At 50.5% G+C, this 18,624-nt stretch overlaps 3 protein-coding genes across 3 annotated transcripts; 1 reads left to right on the top strand and 2 right to left on the bottom strand.

Moving 5' to 3' along the window:
• The first annotated feature begins 866 nt into the window (after nt 1-866).
• Nucleotides 867-4,406, top strand: kat8 (K(lysine) acetyltransferase 8). The gene is made up of 12 exons (XM_037256433.1): nt 867-1,230; nt 1,834-1,908; nt 1,978-2,156; nt 2,290-2,343; nt 2,427-2,591; nt 2,730-2,819; nt 2,891-3,031; nt 3,222-3,315; nt 3,395-3,545; nt 3,652-3,806; nt 3,872-4,054; nt 4,111-4,406. Exons 1-11 carry the CDS (start codon nt 972-974, stop codon nt 3,934-3,936), a joined length of 1,428 nt encoding a protein of 475 aa, XP_037112328.1. The 5' UTR covers nt 867-971; the 3' UTR covers nt 3,937-4,054; nt 4,111-4,406.
• On the bottom strand, nt 4,174-14,179 carry LOC119125681 (xylosyltransferase 1-like). Its single transcript, XM_037256430.1, has 11 exons — nt 13,623-14,179; nt 10,380-10,785; nt 9,412-9,587; nt 9,138-9,340; nt 8,564-8,644; nt 8,280-8,496; nt 7,982-8,158; nt 7,039-7,313; nt 6,322-6,517; nt 5,871-6,207; nt 4,174-5,764 (listed from the first exon to the last, which is right to left on the bottom strand). The coding sequence occupies exons 1-11, from the start codon at nt 13,920-13,922 to the stop codon at nt 5,436-5,438; spliced, it is 2,697 nt and encodes an 898-aa protein (XP_037112325.1). The 5' UTR covers nt 13,923-14,179; the 3' UTR covers nt 4,174-5,435.
• Nucleotides 14,180-15,777: 1,598 nt separating this feature from the next.
• Nucleotides 15,778-18,587, bottom strand: LOC119126004 (zinc finger protein 2-like). Its single transcript, XM_037256991.1, has 5 exons — nt 18,254-18,587; nt 17,990-18,126; nt 17,722-17,868; nt 17,247-17,654; nt 15,778-17,021 (listed from the first exon to the last, which is right to left on the bottom strand). Exons 1-5 carry the CDS (start codon nt 18,414-18,416, stop codon nt 15,984-15,986), a joined length of 1,893 nt encoding a protein of 630 aa, XP_037112886.1. The 5' UTR covers nt 18,417-18,587; the 3' UTR covers nt 15,778-15,983.
• Nucleotides 18,588-18,624: the final 37 nt, after the last annotated feature.

Raw genomic sequence — 18,624 nt, 5'->3', positions numbered from 1 at the left:
TTGGACTCTTGAGTTTCAACATACTCAGACTACTGCAACAATGGACTCACCACCACTGGAACCGGTACCCCGCAACCCTTGTCCTGTGTCTGTGGACAGCACGCCCATATGCTATACCAGGAGTGGCAGAGCAGTTAGGCGCCCTGCCAGGTACACTGATTGACATAAAGTGATGTTGTTACTCACTTAGTGTTAAGAAAAAAAAGGAAAAAAAGATGGAGAAAATAAAGGGTGGATGTTTTGTGTTTATCGTGAAATGTTATAAAATGTTATAGGTTCGAAGGGAAAGAAAAAAAGAAAGGTCAACATGATTCACCAAACAATAAGCTTAACAGAAAAGATTGTTGAAAGCCATTTGGTTTATTGAAACGTAATTTGTTTGCAATTGAAATATGCATGTCGAAATTTTGATCAATGTTGATACCAAAGAGTTAAGGTAACTGATAGACTTGTTTGTGTGCTGTGCAATTGGTTCAGGATGTACCCCACTTCTGGGATAGGCTCCAGCACACCCGCGAAAATGATGACCGACCGAATTCCAAAAACTAATCTCAACTATGTGGAGAGGGCACCCTCTTCTGTAGTACACGTAGTACTGCATCCATCGCTATCATTTTTACGGTATGTTGAGGAGTGAGATGTAGTACTGTAATTCTAGATGGTTTTAACCGGTCTCAAGACGGCGCATTCTTAAAATTGCCAAATAGTTAAAATACGATGAGGGAAACGATTATAATCCGTGTGGGCGGAATTAAACCTTTAGATCCAGCCCACATTTAGGGTTAGGATCTGGGTTAGGCCTCTGCAGCCAGGGCCAGTCGGTGAGCGGTGCTCTTTGCGTAATGACGTCTCCCGGAAGCGCCGTGACGTCTCGCGGAAGCGCAGCGTCGGCCATGTTGTAATATTTGTTGTTGAACGCGCTTGTTTTCAACCTGAAGACGGGTTGCACGTGAGCACAACCGGGACGGGCTATGGACGCGGATCTAGACTCCTGTACCGCGGTGAACGAGCGCGGGGATGCGGATGCCAGCCTCCGAGCGGCGTGCTCGTCGAACGGAAGTGGCGACGAGGACGCCGAGGCCGAAACAGAGGCTCCTGGCCGGGAGGCGGGCGACCGACCCGGGAACCAGCACACCCAGGAGAGGAGCATCCTGCTCGGTGGCAGAGAGCAGGAAGTGTCGGTGGAGATCGGAGGAACCTATTTGTGCCAACGAGCCGACAAAACATGGCGTAAGTTGTTAGCTTATTAGCGTTGCGACTAACCACGTTAAAATAAATGATGGTGATCATCGGGCACATTCGCTGACAACATTGTCGATCCGTTGAACGGATAACGGTTGAGTTGTGAACACTTAAAACCAAACAAGGAGATCAAACAATGACGTCAGTAGTACATTGTTAGACAAGCACTAGCCATGACGTCAGCAGCACTAGGGGGCGTGTTTGTTTGCCGCCAAACCAGGCATAATAATGGACTGTGTGAAATTTATTGTTGACACACATTAAAGTGCACTACTTTGCGGCATCTAGGGGGCGCTAGTGAGTTACAATGATTATTTGCTGTATTTTTTAACCATTGAGATGGTTTTTACTTGCGTAGACATTTTTAAACTTTACTCTTAAAATGGATTTCTAGCCTTTTCTTGGCTACTTTACTTTTTTACATAACTACTTTTTGTTTGTACAAAGGTTAATTTTTAACTTAACTGCTACTTTTGACTACTTTTACTACCTTTTCCTTTTTAGTTTTACTTAAAACGTGTTTTTTTTCCCAGCTTTACTTTTTACCTGTAAATTTTGGCTGTTTCCAATATCTTTAATGTTTGTGTACAGACGCAGCAGAAGTGATCCAGTCTAGATTAAACGAGCAGGAAGGACGAGAAGAGTTCTACGTCCACTATGTCGGCTGTAAGTGCAAGCACACGCACACACAGTGTATGTGCACGCGGTGGTCAATGTGTGTCTGCGTGTGGTCAGTCAACAGGCGCCTGGATGAGTGGGTCGGCAAAGCACGGCTGGCGCTGACCAAGACGGTAAAGGACGCGGTGAGGAAGAGCGTGGAGGTGGGCGGCGTGGGAGACATTGGCGAGCAGCCCGAGCGCAAGATCACACGCAACCAGAAACGCAAACATGACGAGATCAACCACGTGCAGAAGGTTAGCACCTGCCGTGTGACAAAAAGCACCTTTACTCCAACCAAGAACGTGTTGTTTCTGACTCAGTGTTTTGTCGTCATGGTAATGTCTCTGTGAACCTGCCGTGTAACGCCGTTATGTTTTTTTTTTGCAGACGTACGCCGAGATGGACCCGACCACGGCGGCCCTGGAGAAGGAACACGAGGCGGTAGGAAGCATTTTGGTTTTCATCTTAGCGCTGCCAGTTTTGGTCGTCCCCATCCTCATCCTCACCCCGGCCCTCCTCTGCAGATCACCAAGGTGAAATATGTGGACAAGATCCAGATCGGCAACTTTGAGATTGACGCCTGGTACTTCTCGCCCTTCCCCGAAGATTACGGCAAACAACCCAAACTTTGGATCTGCGAGTACTGCCTCAAGTACATGAAGTACGAGAACACCTTCAGGCACCATCTGGTCAGTAGTCGCCGTCACGTGAACAAAACTCCCTCAAAGTCAAACCCTATTTTAAAACCCTAACCCCAGTTTAAAACAGTGTGTGTAGGAATCTTTTAGTTTTTCTGTGTGTGAGCTGACATCAAATTGCGTCTGCAGTCCAACTGCCAGTGGAAGCAGCCTCCAGGTAAGGAGATCTACCGCAGGAGCAACATCTCCGTCTACGAGGTAGATGGACGAGACCACAAGGTGAGCGGACTGGAGATGCGCGTGGCAGCAACGGGGAGTGTGACACCAACGCCTGGTCTTTTGCGTTTCAGATCTACTGTCAGAACTTGTGTCTGCTGGCCAAACTATTCCTGGACCACAAAACACTTTACTTTGACGTGGAGCCCTTCATTTTCTACATCCTCACCGAAGTCAACAAGCAGGGGGCGCACATCGTGGGATACTTCTCTAAAGTAAGTACTCCAATACTAGTACCGAAACTATACTATTTGCCGTATGACTTTATCCTTTTGGTTTGATTACCCTTTGATTAATGTGGGATTTTGGAATGAGTGTATTATTCCAAAGCCAGCTTTGCAGCCTTTTTGGAACTATCTCGGCGGCCGATCTGTTAAAATGTCAGACCGGTCTTCATGTTTCCAGGAGAAAGAATCTCCAGACGGTAACAACGTGGCCTGCATCCTCACTCTGCCGCCGTACCAACGCCGCGGCTACGGCAAGTTCCTCATCGCCTTCAGTGAGTGGCCGCCCCCTTCCCCGTCACGACTACCACAAACGAGGCACTCTGTTTAAAGCGCACGTGTGCGTGCGTTCAGGTTACGAGCTGTCCAAGCTGGAGAGCGCTGTGGGTTCACCGGAGAAGCCGCTGTCCGACCTGGGCAAGTTGAGCTACCGCAGTTACTGGTCCTGGGTGCTTTTGGAGATCCTCCGAGACTTTAGAGGGACTCTTTCCATCAAAGACCTCAGGTACGCACAACAACATTACAGCGTTTAAGAAATGAACAGAAAAATTGGCAACCGTACCTCAGAAATGAGGGGAATCCTACAAAGAAAATGTCGTTTCTATCTGCAGCCAGATGACGAGCATCACGCAGAGCGACATCATCAGCACGCTGCAGTCGCTCAACATGGTCAAGTACTGGAAAGGACAGCACGTCATTTGCGTCACGCCCAAACTGGTGGAGGAGCACCTCAAAAGCGCCCAGTACAAGAAGCCGCCCATCACTGGTGAGGGTTTTGTCTTCTGCCATCGCGTGTCCTGTCTCGAGTAACGCTTTGAAATTGTCATGCAGTGGATACGCTGTGCCTCAAGTGGGCACCTCCCAAGAACAAGCAGGCCAAGCTGTCCAAGAAGTGACAAGAAGCCGCCATCTGTGTAAATATGTGCCATACAGTGTGTCTTGCTACTTTTTTATAATAAAGGAAAACATTGTCACATGTGGACTCGTGACATCCGTCTGTGGATGCACTGAATGTGTGTGTATATGTGTGTGTGTGCGCGCGTGTGTGTGTGTGATTAAATCTCAATTCTTGTGACCATGGCAGCAATGCAGTTCTGTATATAATACAAAGACAAAAAGAGGGACATTATATCTTTGTCTAAGTTGTTTATTTTGTTTCCAAAAGTTTTTGAAGGTGTCCATGTGGAACACAAAAGGCACGACAAAGAGCAGCGACAAAAAGTCTTTTCAGTTCATAACAAATGAGCAACAAACTTAAATAGACATTCATTTATATTAATTTCTCATCTTAAATAAAGTCCAAAATGTGAGGCAGCTTTGAAATCTCACAGTGTTCAGCTTTCATTCACCACATTCAACTTTTGGCTTGTCGTTTTTAATCGTGAGTCTCACGAAGGACTCTGAGGCACGTTGTATCCAGTGCTCCTCTATCGCCATGGTAACAGACAATAAATATGTTGTCAACACATTCCAACAGAAAAGAAAACAAAATAAATAAATATTTGCTGTTTTGTCATTTGTGTCTACCTGGGCACCGGCTGCCCCTTGGGGGCCCAACACTGGAAAGTGCGCGGACTTTACACACACTCGCATGCACACCACATCCATTTTTTTCGTGTACAATGACGTCGTGACATCACTTTCTGTGAAACAAGCAGGAAGTGAACAACGGTCAAAGGGCAGTTTTGCTCTTTTATGACATGAGGAAAACAGCCAAACGGGACAAGAAAATCTTGTGCTTTCATTTTTTAAACTTAAGAAAAAACTACTCATTGAATTTGCAATCATGATCTGAATCCCTACATTTGATGTATTATAACAAATCAATCGTTTAATGAATGCCACATTGTTACAGCGAAATTATTTATTTATTTTATTTATTTTATCATTATTTTATTTTTATTATATTATGAATGAATTAAAACAATTCATATTCAATTTTGCTAATGGAAAAATTGTGGCATAGAAAACTTTTGTCCTTTGATTTTTAGATTGTATAAGTTTAAAAAAGAAAATGTAAAACTAATGATAGGGTTAAGGGTTAGGGTCTTATTTGTATTAAACAGGTTCTTATTTGTATTGTATTATTTAGAAATAATAAACATTTAGGAATGAACTATTATATAAAAACATACTATGAGAATAAACCACCTATTTAATGAGATAAAAAGAATATAAAATGAATAAATGCATTTTAATTAACATTTTGGTATCATATATAATAAAAATGATTTCCCAAATAAATAAAGATGATCAATTTGAGTGGGAGGAAAATGCCTCCTACATCATTGAAATGCAAAATGTTCTTGTACTATTGAACTTGTCGGCGCTTAGGTGGCATGATGAAGGCGCGCGGACCTTTAAAACAAAAGTGGCGCCGTGCCAGGTTCCGAGGTTACCTGATGCGGCCGTCGAGCCCGGCCGGCCCCACTTGGGATTTGGGGTCAGGGCTGTCCGAGCTCCAGGCGGTACGGCGGCAGAGCGGCAGGACGTGGCATGCGGAGGGGGCGGGGCCGGCAGAGCACACGCCGGCTGCCGTCCAGAAACCAACCAGCAGGTGGTCCATCCAGCGGCGCAGCGGCTCTCCCGTCAGGCCGGCGTTGGCCTCCGCTTCCTCCACCGCGTTCAAGCTGAGCGGCAGGCGCAGCACCGGGTTCAGCCCGTGGAAGCTCTGCTCCATGTATGTCCGACCTGACGGGCCGCCGTGGGCCACGCGTGCCTCCTCTACAAACAAACAATAAATCATTTTAAAAACTTACTTTGAAACTCTAATTGGTCCGGTGTTTTTATATCACAACATTCTAACATTTAACTGTCATTGCATTCAGACCTTGCGTGATGGGCCGCCGCCGGCGAAACTGCAACGGAGCAATGAGAAAGCGTGTCTGTCCCAGCGGACTCCAGCGGTTGAGGATCCTGAGGGTCCAGACGCCGGGGCGAAGGGGCGCCGCCAACGGAGGGCGGTAGTGAGTGACGTCTGCGTTGGCGTCCACGTGGATATCGTAGGTGGCGGCGATCACGTTGGTGGGGTCGATCCACACCACCGTCGCCGTTAGATTATTCGCAGCACGACTCCAGCGCTGCGCCGCCGACACCTCGTCTTCGGGCCCCAGCGGCCCGCCGCGCCGGCGGAACATGCGCTCCTTGGCGTCCCAGTCCGCCCCCACCTGCACACACGCCAGACAAATCAGAGCACGGAACACTAATTGTCCAGCTTCAGTAAGTTCTAGTTTGCTTTTAGAGCAGCTTTGTTGGCTTTTAGCTCCATTTTTGTGTGTGACCTGTAAGTGCTGCAGCCTGTTGGCAGGGTTGGGGGGTCCGCCGAAGCTAAAAAGTTCCCGGGGAGTCACCCAGGTCTCCAGAGTCTCCGTCTGAGCAGAGGCTCGGTTGAGCGCCGTGTGGCGCACCAGGTAGCCCTGGAACTGGTCCGACACAAAGTACATGTGCACGGACGTGGGGTGGCCTGTTGCCTCGTACCTAAAACGCACACGCGCACATTTGACTCGAACAAACGTGTAAACATTTTACAGCTAGCATGCAGACACTTTTTAGGGTTGAGGTTTTTAGTTAACACACACACACGCACACACACACACACACACACACACACACACACACACACACACACACACACACACACACACACACACACACACACACATGCTTGAGGTGATGAAGTCAAATACATTTTAACAGTTTTGTAACAGACAAACCTTTCTTCAACAGACACACGTCCCACCCAAACATGAACAAGGAGTTCCTTGTAGCTTGTGAGGGAGACCAACTCAAACATACGCACACCTACACACACACACGCACGCACACACTCATACAGAAACTGAAGGCCGATTGTGCACCCATACAAGCTAAGCTTGGCTAGCATTAGTAAAAGTTGGCAAACGGTAGCGAACGTTGAGCTTTGCTGGTGAGTTCATTGCCTTGGGACGTTTGAGCGTCCGGTCATTGATGGCAACTTTTCAACCACAACGTTTTGGTACCTGCAGGTGTCGTGGGCAGCGCGACCCCGCAGCGAGGCGGCGGCGGCCGCACGCTCCAGGCCCAAGCGGGCAAAGGCGTGGTAGTGGCTGAGCGCGGCGTCCGTCAAGCCGTCTGCGCCGTCCGTCTCCCGCTCGTAGACGTTCTCCCAGTACGCGCTCAGGCCCGGCAGGCCCGGTGCCGGAGCCCCAAACAAGTGCGCGTCCAATTGGTTGATTATTTCCTGGCTGACACTGGCTTCGAACTTCCTGGCAAAGAAGGTGGGGCGCGACGTTTGCTGCCCCAAAAAGGAGGAGGAACTCGTAAGTGTGCAAGTCAGAGGCAAGTTTCAAGTGGAGGACTACCGACATATCAGGCCTCTTTCATGGCCACTGATGAAGGTTGTTATTTAAAAAAAAAAAAATCTTATAATCTTAACCTTAATCTTGGGCGCCCCTAACGGCAAGAAAGCGGCGGCATGAGCCGCGACTGTCCGCGAACTTGCTTTAATGACGGGTTGGAAGTCAGGAGGCGTCTAAAAATACAGCAGCTGCTTCCTGGATCAGCCGCCAGCTCCCGGAGGCCCGCGGCTCAGACGCACTGCTAATTTGTCAAAGTTATTCCCGGCGCGGGTGGAAAAGTGGACGGCACAACACACGGGAGTCTTTGCTAGTTTTTTTTTTAAGGCCCAGAAATATCCATAGATGACAAATGCTTCCTGTTGCGATGCATCTGCCGCTCTCTAATCTTTACATTCTAATAACAACATTGCGCCGTCGGAAGATAATCATAAAAATGGCCACTTGAAAGCGAAATGGTAGGCTTGCTATGACGTCTTGGTCTTGAGACTTTTTTTGTGGTTAAACTCGTGAGTGACATGTCTGCCGCATTTATGATTGCTAAGTCACACTGGCTACGGGGGCTGCATTTTACCCCTCAAAGTGTGTGTGTGTGTGTGTGTTTTACCAAGAAGCGCGGCATGTCGGCGGGCTTGAAGTCGTTGGGCGAGCAGCCGCACCAATCCACGATGTGCTTGTACTGACATTTGCAGCCCAGCTTGCGGTTCCAGTTGGTCAGCCTCAGGTTGTTGTCCACCATGCTGCCACAGAGGGCACTGTTGTCCAGCACCGTGTGGAAGAACGACTGCAGGGGGCAGCGGAGAGTGTGTTAGGTGTTGGCACGGCGCTCGGACCAACAAACAAGAGCCCGTCATATTTGACTTGATTAGAAATGTTGAAAGTCAGTAACTTCACAGGATTACTACCTCGGCAGGAAGAAGCGTGAAGGCGTAGAACCGCTTCAAGCCGGCGACCAGCTCATCGGTGGATCGGACCACGTACTCCACGAAGGCTCGGTTGAGCAGGAACCAGTCGGAGCCGCCGTCCACGGCGATGCCTTCCGGGATTTTGCGGTCCCCGAGACGCCACATGTGCGTATCGCACTCCAGGAAGAGGCGGTCCAGGCCCTGCTTGCGGATAAAACTGACAGGACATCCAATAAGATGACGGCTACCTCGGGGTGGGGGCGGGGTTAGAGGGCGTCGCTCACCGGGTGTTGTCTCGTCCGTGAGACTTGATAAAGTTGAGGTGGCGATATTTGGACAAGAAGGACACCAGCTGATTGTTGGTCCTGCCAGGACAATGCGAGGTTAGGCGACGACCAAACACACCACACACAAGGGCAGGCCAATCTCGCATTTAAAATGACTTGAGGGCTTCATCTTGTTCATGTAACAGTGCAAAAATAATCGATTTGGAAAAGTGGTCATGAACAATTCACTCTAATAAATCAATGAAATGGATTCATAGCCCAGCCCGACAACAAACACACACACATCTTTTTGTATTGACTCAATGTCCCTGCGCTGGCTGACGTCGCAGCTATTGATGTTGCCATGACTGTGACATCAATTTTAGGGGGGGGGCGTCTATTGACATGCAAATGACGCTACCAATCGGCTGGGCTATTTTTTTGCCGCCATAACTGCCCAGAGCGACTGAGGCGTCAATATGAGTGCTGCATGCCCTTATCGAACATGGAAATATATCTTTGTCTTTACAGTTACAACATAAACATTTAAATCGTGAAGAATTTGGAGAAAATAAGTCTCCGCTCGGCTCACCTGACTGGGTAGTCAGCGGCGCTGAGGTTGACGAAGAAGTCCCAGGACCAATCGTGCATGTCCAGCAGGTCCTCCATGGCGCGCAGGTACATGGCCAGCAAGCTGGCGCCGCCCCAGATGGTGGCCATCCTCCACGGCGTCACGCGCACGTTGGCGTACTGGCCGGCCAGCAGAGTCACCTCGCGGTGAAGGAAGTCCGACCTCTGGGAGGAGGGGGCGGGTTGGAGGGGGTTAGCGGCGATGATGTCACGGTGCGTGTGTGCGTGCATGTCACCTGGTCCACGTGGATGTAATAGAAGTGCGCCGTGTGGTAGATGGCCTTAAAGAGGCGGTGGAATTGGCGTGAGGCACGCCCGTGCACCACCAGCACGAAGGCCAGACGCACCGGCGACGACGTTGCCCGCTCCGACGCGTCCTCCTCGTCCCATTGGATGTTCACGCTCACTTTTCCTGCCAGGGGGGAGGAGTCAGTCAGTGAATTCAATACAGTGAAAGGAATGAGAACTTTTAAAGTCATTGGGTCCTTTTCTCCTTTCATGTCATCGATAAATGAGTTGGCCCACGTGCTCTTGCACCTCATGTGGCTCCAATGTTTGCTCATCCGTGACATTCTCATCACGTGTTGCGTGACCGGGGTGGGCTGCCAGGGCTTGCACGGAGCTTGAGGGATTGTCACCACTAACTACAGGCTGGCCCACCGTGGGGAGGACGCCCCGTCCCTTGCCATGTCAAAGGCGAGGCTCCCGCCCTGCCTGCCGGTTGAGAGTGGGATTGGGGGTTAGTTTTGGCTTCGGGTGGGGCCCGCCATCAAAAATAAAAAGCGCCGACATGGAAGTCATTAGTCAGCACATCCCAGAATAAGTGGGATGAGGGTGTAATTACGTCGGAAGATCTCACAGACGCATACTGGCCTTTTCCGTTTGGACAAAGGACACGTCCACACGTGTGCAAAGACAAACGTGCTGACGTTGGTTTTCCGCTCATCTGCCGACACACAGCCTTGTGTGGACACACATGAAAAAAAAATTCGGTCCCCATCAACAAATCGACAAACAATACTATTAGTGGAGCCCGGTTTTCAAACCCAACATGGTGCTGCAGCTGTTATGCTGCACACAAGTGGAATCAGGTGCCAACAAAAGTCAGGCCCCAGTGGAAATGCATTTCACATCCAGGTGTGTGTGTGTGTGTGTGTGTGTGTGTGTGTGTGTGTGTGTGTGTGTGTGTGAGTGCTCGTCTCACCCTGCAGGGGGCAGTAGGTGGGTAGTTTAGTCGGCATGAGGACGTTGTCCTTGTGGCGGCAGTAGACATCGGCAATCCGCTGACGACACTCACGACTTTTGGCCCGCGATAGCGCCGAGATGACTTCTTTGCTGCCCATCTCGCACTTGGTCATTGATGCCGGCGAGGGGGCAATGCTCGGCGGCACTGTCGACGACCAGCCACCAATTGCCGCCCGAGGGAGCGCGACAGCTCGCTCAGCCGCTTTTGCCGGCACGTTTTGCGTTTTGCCGTCGGGTCGCTGGCGTGGTTTTCCCAGGTGGGCGCCGTCCACGTGCTCCAAGTCTTTGGGGACCGAGTTCTCGTTGTTGTTGCTGTCGGGGGACAGATATCGCTTCTCTTTGGGCCGGTGCGAGCGGTAAATGTCCTGAAGGGGGAGACAGAGAGTGATTGCCTTTAGTAAGATGCTACCTGACATTTGATGAAATTGAACTTTTGACAGCCATCATTCAGCTTTGATGTCATTTCAAATTCAAACTATTTCAAATGTAATTGCGACGTTGCTGTCAAAGTTGCATTTTGAATGTTCCGAAGGCTTCATGCTGCCACTACATGCTTTACTTCCTGCAAAATAATAATAGACGACCTTTAACCCCTGTGTGTGTGTCACGCAGGTGGACCAACTTTACTTTTGCCACAATGAGAGTGTATGCGTGTGTGTGTGTGTGTGTGCGTGTGTGTGTGTGCATGTGTGTGTGCGCTAAACCACATGACTTCGGTGACTATTTTCATATCCCACATGGTGCTATATCTGTCTTCGGTGTGAGTCGTCATGTTTAAGCGAACATGCGTGACGCGCGCACACGCAAGAGGGCGTGTCCCCCATGGGCTAGGCATGCAAGCTTTCATTAAGTCAGCTCCGAGGAATGGCAGGCAGGCATGCGGACGGACAAACGTGAAAATGGCAGCACTAGTGGGAACAAAGTCTGGTCTCAAAGACCAGAAGTTCTGGGTTTGAATCTGCCATCTGGTCTTTTTGTGTGGGCCGTGAAATTGAGTGAGTGACTGGATTGCTACAGAATATGAATGTGTGAAAGGAACGTGAGATTCAATCTCGAAGTGTTTTCAAATGACTTCTGTTTGCAAGATGGCGCCACTTCAGCATGCGCTGCCCCCGCTGGTTGGAGGCCAACACTAACACAAACACTAAGTGAGAACACTCAGGACATTGACATCGAGCTGTTTGCCTTAAAAAAAAAAACATTTACACTCACGTAGACGGCACCGTGCTTGGGCGACTCCCACCATCACTCATACACACTCACACACACACCCACACAAACACACACACACATACCCACCCACAATAGAGCAGATGGGGAATTTTAGTGTTCAAAGGCCACAATTCATTTTTAAAACCGGCAACTGAGTCATCACATCAATAGGATTAAAAATAAAAAAGTTGCTGTGACTTTTGGCTTGTCCAGTCAGGGGACACACAAAATACGCCAACACAAAAACCCGAAAGCTACAATGTGAAATTTTGTTTTTTTGAGAATAGAGCGATGGATTATAATCCTGTCGTAATCCCGGCTCATCCGGCCGGTGGGAAAGCTGCTTCTTCTTCATCTGCGTTTTAGCCGCCCATTTAGCTTTCGGATCACTTTCCAGCCATCTGGACGGCTTTTATTATCTACACTGGCAAAACTTGAAATTATTGATTTGAGTTCAGGGCTTGTTGTTGATGTCAAAATGATGAAGACTTGTTTTAAAGTCATCCACATGAGTGTCGACTGGTCCCAGCAGGGTCAGTGTGGCGTTTGGCCCACTGCTGCCATAGCGACGCAAGACTTAAATGTGCCCGTTGACAGGTCGGCGGGCATGCGGGCGAGCAGCGGGGGTCCTGAGAGCGCAAAACAAAGACTAGAAAAGAATGATCTTTTCTCACGATAGGTGAGCTAGGGCCAGTGGCGCCGTCACCGTGGCGACCAGCAAGCAGCTAACAGTGGCCTTTCATTACGTCACAATCAACTTCCAGTGAACTTTCATCAAGTCACTGGTCACACCCAATTGCGGCATTGGCCTTGGAATGTAGACTCGCTTCATATGGCGCCACCTTCAGGACGGAGGACATTTTGTCCCAAGTCACAATTGCATCCATGCAAGAACCACGTCCACCATTTCACATCATTCACCCCAAACGTCAAATGCCACGTCTGGCCCGCCGCACTTTTAATGTCACATCACACACACACACACACACAAAGGGAAGATGAGAGGGAGCGGGTGCAGTATAATGAAAGGATGTAAAAAAGCAAGGGCGGCCCCACCCTCGCCTTCCTCACCAAAGCAAAACAAGAAGTAGCGAGGCAAAACCGCAAGACTTCACTCTTCACCTGGGGGTGGGAAAACCTCCAATTTCACTTCAACGCACCAGCTTAATGCTAACACACGAAGTAAAACACCACTGACGGGCAAGCGAAAATTAGCATCTCCGTAATTACTCTACATTAAAATAAGAGTACTGACATAATGAATAGAATGAAAAGAATTCCACCTATTTTTTGTCATACTGCATCAATTAAATGCTGCTGCTTTAGTGTGTCTCTGATCTCATCTGTGCAGCAGTAATAATAGTCATTGTATATATTAAATATATATTATATATATGAAAATGCATAACATTATAAGAGTACAGTAACTTTCTGAACTCCCAACTTTGAATTTGATGTCAAGTTTCCAAAAAACGCTTGATAAATGAGACATTTGTTAATAGCGTTACAAATGGTTGAAGAAATGAAATTATTTTTTGTTTATGTCACGAGTGCTTCCAATCAGCGTTCAATTTAAAGTCTCCGTTCACATTCGTGTATGTTATGTCGACACAGTCGACATTAAGCAGGCTGGCACAAAACTCTCTTGACAAACTTGTCGATCATAGATTTTTCTGGATAACTTTAGCATGAATTGTACACATTTATATATTTCCAGAACAAGTGTGCTGACTTTTACCAATCGGCGTTTATTTGGGAGTCTCCCATGCCTGTTAGCGCCTGTCATAATGTGTGAAAGAATATTTTCCAATAGACGTTTGGGCTCTCTGTCAAGCTATTGCTACGTTAAATTGCCTCTTTTCTGAGTGGACTTCTGCCCGCTAGTTGCCCACAGCTGCCAGATCCGCTGCCCGCACATCACTCGCGAGCGTCCAAACACATGCAGAAACAAACATACAGCCACCTAGACATGGACAAAGAGAGCACTTACGGCTCGGAGCTTGTGTCTTCCGACAGCGTTTCCCAGCTCCGGCGGCTGCGACGGCTGCGGTGGCGACTCGGTCCTGCGCAGCAGCCCGCTCCTGGGCGGCTGCCAGTCGGCTTTGTCCCGGCCGACGGCTCGCTTCTCGCGGCCGCTTCGCTCTCCGCCGGACGAGCCATCCAGGCTGGTGAAGTTCCACACCAGCAGAGTCTGGATGAGCAGCACGGCCAGTGCTGCGGCCGCTACCCCCGACCGGGAGCGGAGGCGGAGACTGACAGCCAGCCTGCGGGGACACGCGTGAGCCTTCATTGCCGCCTGGACGCCGCTTGAGAGCGGCTGCTGGCGGCGGAGGCGGCGGACGACTGGGGGACGACCGGGGAGGAGGGGAGGGGTTTTGGCACAGGGAGGGAAAGAGGAGAGCGTGGCAGGCGGACGCCCACGCCACGCGTGGCCGCCAGAGAGTCAAGTCAACACTGTATCGCATGCATATTTCTTCACATGCAGCTGCGTTTGTTCTTCTTCCTTCTTCCACGCTGACAGACGAGCCAGGTCGATGTCGTTCTTCTAAGTGTGCATGTAAAATAAAAGCGCCACTTTCAAAACAAAAGCACAGAGTAAGTATTTGTTTTACTTTCACTTGATGGTGACAACTGTTGCTGACTGTCACCTTCATGCGATGACGCGCGGCGTTGGCACGATGGTGTCGAGGATGGCGATCCGCTGGGGGTCCCACACGCAGTCTTCCTCCAGTCCGCTGGGCACCATGCCACACTGGGGGGGCACCCAGGCCGTGTCGAAGACGGGGCCGAAGCGCCCGTCGTGCCACGTCTTCTGTCGCGGGTGCCCCTGGTAGCTGATGGAGATCACGCGGCCCACGTCCACCACCACCCTTAGCACCACCTTCAAACCATCCGACATACACACAAAAAACACAAAGTGCACATCCTCACATGCAGTCAAAGTGAGCGAGCCCTCCACAAGTGACAACTGGGCTGCCAAAAGTTCACAATTGCCTTTTGGTGCCACAAGGGGGCATCAAAGTGCTACTTTTGAGTGAACGAAGCTCCTCAAGTCACTTCAAACTGTTTCCTTGGCATCAAGATGACGCCAGATGGCGTAATATAGTGGCTCCCTGTATTTCTTCGGGTAGAGAGACCAGGCCTGACCGTGAACTAATTACTGAGTCCTTTAAGATGCATCAATATAGTGAAAGCATGTAGCGGGGCTGGGGGGGGGGGGGGGGGGGGGGGGATTATGGTTTGAAGAGCAAACTTGCCAAAACCTTGTCGGCATCAGGATGATGGAGTGGGTAGCGCTTGGCCTTCTGCAGGTCGCGGCTGAGATAGACGCCGCGCCCCAGCATGCCGTCGGGCGACTGGCGGAATCCCGACAACAAGATGAGCTCGGCGCTCTGCCTAGTGGTCCCGTGGTACATGACGTAACGTCGGCCGTCCTCGGGCACCGCGCTGCCCAGCGGGTCCACCCCCGGCGGAAGCTCAAAGTCGGCTTCGGCCCAGCTGTATTGCATCCTCTTTCTCGCTCGACCTCACGGTGGGAGACGCAAAACTAGAAGAACCACATCATGTCATCGTTATCTGACCTAACAGAGAAGAGAATGCGCTACATACATTGATATGTACTTGTACATACATTGTGGTGTGTACTTCAAAACTGGGCGTTTTGTATGCATTTAGCGATGTACGCATCCCCACACAAATCTGGAATGACATAAAACAAATGGGGAAATTAGTAAATCCATAGTAAGCAGCTGTTAGACACCGAAGAAGGTTGCATTTATTTTTTTGTGGCTATTGCTTACGTTATTTACACAAGGCCACGTTTTCGTCGACGTGTGCGTGCGTGCGCTTACGCATACGAAAAGGAAGCCCCGCCCTCACGAAAAACATCCAGAAACTCCCAGGAATTAGACTGGACCATAACCAAATACGTTCGATTCGGTTAATTTAGTGAAACGTGGAGTAGTCAGATCATAAATCTCAAAATAAAATACAAAATATACGCACACAAGCAGACAACTTAATAAATACATTTTAAAAACACAATTGACAACCCAAACTTGAATCGATGACTATTAACCAGTATTTAAAATTATTATTATAGTATTTTACCATACAGCAAAAAAAAAGCCAAGCTCAACACAAAATCTGAATAAAGGTTTATTAAAAGTTGACCAATTGTAGTAGCAGTGTTACTTGGATCAACATTCAAATTGTCTTTGGTGTTGTTTTTCTGCAAGATGTGTTATGTTAACTGTTAACAAGGTGATGCAGCAGGTTTTCTGTAGGACCAACTAGAATTTGCCTCAAAAATAGCCAAATTTCTTTTTTTGGGAGGGGGGGTTGCTTGGCGTCACCATTGGTCGCCGTGGCACTTCATGTGCAACCTGAGGTTGGCCTTACGGAAGAAGGCCTTCCCGCACACTTGGCACTCGTGCGCCTTCTGGCCCGTGTGCACGTCGCCGTGCTTGCTCAGAGCCGAGCGGTCGCTGAAACGCCGTCCGCACACGCTGCACGCGTACGGCTTCTCGCCCGTGTGCGTGCGCAGGTGTCGCGTCATGTTGTGTTGACAGTTGAAGGCCTTCCCGCACACACTACACTGGAAGGGCTTTTCGCCCGTGTGCACCCGCATGTGCGTGTCCAGATCCCTGCGGCCGTCGAAGCATTTGCCGCACACCTCGCACACTTTGCCGTTTCGGTGCGTGGCCAGGTGGGCCTTCATCTGCTCGCCGGCGTCGGCGTGAGCCCCGCAAATGCCGCAGTCTGTCTGGTGGCCGTCGCAGTGGTTGACCAGCGCCACCAGTGAGTGGAACATGCGACCACACACCACACAGATGACGCGGCTCCTCTTGGAGGGGCTCGGCCCCGCCGCCGTCTCCTTCTTCCGGTGCAGGAGCAGGTGGCGCATCCGGGCCGAGTGGTCGTTAAAGAGCTTGCCGCACTGGTCGCAGGCATAGGGCCGCTCGCCCGTGTGCGTGCGCATGTGGCGCCGCATGTTGTGTTGGCAGTTGAAAGCTTTGCCGCAGTCGCCGCACACGAAGGGCTTCTCGCCCGTGTGCACGCGCATATGTGTGTCCAGGTCACGAGAACTGTCAAAGCGTTTGCCGCACACCTCGCAGGCTTTGCCGCTGCCGTGCGTCTGTAGGTGCGCCGCCAGGTCGTCGGCTTGGGCGCCGCACACACCGCAGTCAGAGTGGTGCTCGGCGGTGTGGTTGACCAGAGAAATGACGGCGTGGAAGCTTTTACCGCACACCACGCACACCGCGCCACCCCCCTTGGGCTGCTGGACGCCGCCGCCCTGGCACTCCCTTGGCTCACAGTCCGCGATGCTCTCATGGGCCAGCAGATGGCGCTTCCTGGTGGAATGGTCACTGAATTGCTGGCCGCATACCTGCAGAAAGCCAGTTGAGTCAATTTAGTCTTTAGGCCGACGCTCCGAGTTAGTAGGCCTGCAACTCAGGATTAACTCATTCACCGTCAGTTAAAATGGATCAGTGAATGAGTTAATGACTTGAATGATTGACTAATCTGCCGCTTAGTTGATGAATTGGAAACAAAAACACATCGCAGACAGGAAAGTGGATCAGAACAATACGGAAGGCTCAGTCGTGCATACCTGGCAGGTGTAGGGTTTCTCTCCCGTATGCCGGCGCATGTGTCTGGTCAGGTTGTGGCGACAGTTGAAGGCTTTCCCGCAGTCGCCGCACTCAAAGGGCTTCTCGCCCGTGTGCACGCGGGCGTGCATCTCCAGCGCCTTGGCCGTGCCGAAGCCTTTGCCGCACACGTCGCACACCTTGCCCCTCAGATGCGTCTTGACGTGGCGCTCGAAGCTCTCATCCGAGTCGAAGCATTGGCCGCACACACCGCACACATCCTTGGGGTGCACCTCGCTGTGATTGGCCAGCGAGATGACAGCATGGAAGCTCTTCCCGCAAACTTTGCAGCTAAAGGCGGCCTTGGCCTTGCGCGCCGATTTCTTCTTCGACTCGTCGCTCTCGCTGGGCTGCCACTCCTCGTCGCTGTCCTTCACAGGACAAGTCATGATATCGTCTTATGTTTCATGAATGTCTTTTTTCCCTTTGCCTACTTACCTGGCCTGGCGTGTTTAGCGACGCTTGGTCGTCGTCACCGTTGCCGATGTCGCCATTGCACATCACTTCCACTTGGTGCGCCACCTCGTTGTTGTCATGGTCGCACGGAACGGGGGAGCTGCTCATCTTATCGTCTGCTTTCACACTCTGTTGATGGTGGCCTCGTTCAGCTCAGGTGTCCACATGCTAGTTACAGTGTGTCTTGAAGGGTGCTACGAGTAGCAGGAGCTAGTAGGATCTGGTATTAACACAGCTGGGCAGAACTCACCCGGTCAACAGTGGTCGGATCCTGCTCGAGCGGCGCTTTCCAGTCGCGATCGCATGGCTCGTCTTCTCTCTTATCTTCATCCTCGTCCTGCATCTCCAGACATCCAGGTGGCACCGACACAGACAGCTGGACTGTATCTAGGCGATAATCGATTAGTTATCAGTTAATCAATTACTGTTCCACGTCTATATAGTATGCATTCCACTTGCAAAGAGAACTAAGATGACTGGAGTTGACCCTGTTCATAGAATCATGGAAACGGACCTTTGTGTTCTGCAAGTCTTTGGTGTCGCTCGAGCTCCAGCCTCGAGCGCAGCAGTTCGTCCTCCAGGCCGACGATGGTACCTCTGACCGCCTCAAAGATCTCCTCGGCGGCCGCGCGCAGACGCTCGTTGACGGCCGCCTGGAGCCGCTGGAAGCTCGACATGACGCAAGGGGACACTCGGGCGGTGGCGGCTGTTGAAAATATGACGAAGAAATGCTGCTTTGGTGGCACCCTGACGCTCAAATATTGATTCTGAAAAGGAGAGCCATCCACTTCCGGCGTGCTTTACTTCTTTCACTGCAGACCGAGCAGCATGCTGCTTTCTCAGCATCGTGGTGCCGCCCCCTAGCGGAATCTTTGAGAAACTACT

The sequence above is a fragment of the Syngnathus acus genome, chromosome 8 (genome assembly GCF_901709675.1).
Source record: "Syngnathus acus chromosome 8, fSynAcu1.2, whole genome shotgun sequence".
Taxonomy (NCBI): Eukaryota; Metazoa; Chordata; class Actinopteri; order Syngnathiformes; family Syngnathidae; genus Syngnathus; species Syngnathus acus.
The sequence above is the reverse complement of the archived record's forward strand: the minus strand, read 5'-3'. Positions and strand labels throughout refer to the sequence as shown.

Excerpts from the sequence above, each read along its gene's own strand:
- LOC119125681 (XM_037256430.1), bottom strand. The coding sequence starts at position 13,922 with ATGAAGGCTCACGCGTGTCCCCGCAGGCTGGCTGTCAGTCTCCGCCTC. Across the intron at positions 9,588-10,379 it reads CACCTACTGCCCCCTGCAGG|GAAAAGTGAGCGTGAACATC; the intron begins GTGAGACGAGCA and ends CCCCCCTGGCAG. Across the intron at positions 8,645-9,137 it reads GCCGCTGACTACCCAGTCAG|GACCAACAATCAGCTGGTGT; the intron begins GTGAGCCGAGCG and ends TTGTCCTGGCAG.
- kat8 (XM_037256433.1), top strand. The coding sequence starts at position 972 with ATGGACGCGGATCTAGACTCCTGTACCGCGGTGAACGAGCGCGGGGAT. Across the intron at positions 1,909-1,977 it reads CTACGTCCACTATGTCGGCT|TCAACAGGCGCCTGGATGAG; the intron begins GTAAGTGCAAGC and ends GCGTGTGGTCAG. Across the intron at positions 3,032-3,221 it reads TCGTGGGATACTTCTCTAAA|GAGAAAGAATCTCCAGACGG; the intron begins GTAAGTACTCCA and ends TCATGTTTCCAG.
- LOC119126004 (XM_037256991.1), bottom strand. The coding sequence starts at position 18,416 with ATGTCGAGCTTCCAGCGGCTCCAGGCGGCCGTCAACGAGCGTCTGCGC. Across the intron at positions 18,127-18,253 it reads AAGACTTGCAGAACACAAAG|ATACAGTCCAGCTGTCTGTG; the intron begins GTCCGTTTCCAT and ends ATTATCGCCTAG. Across the intron at positions 17,022-17,246 it reads AGAAACCCTACACCTGCCAG|GTATGCGGCCAGCAATTCAG; the intron begins GTATGCACGACT and ends GGCTTTCTGCAG.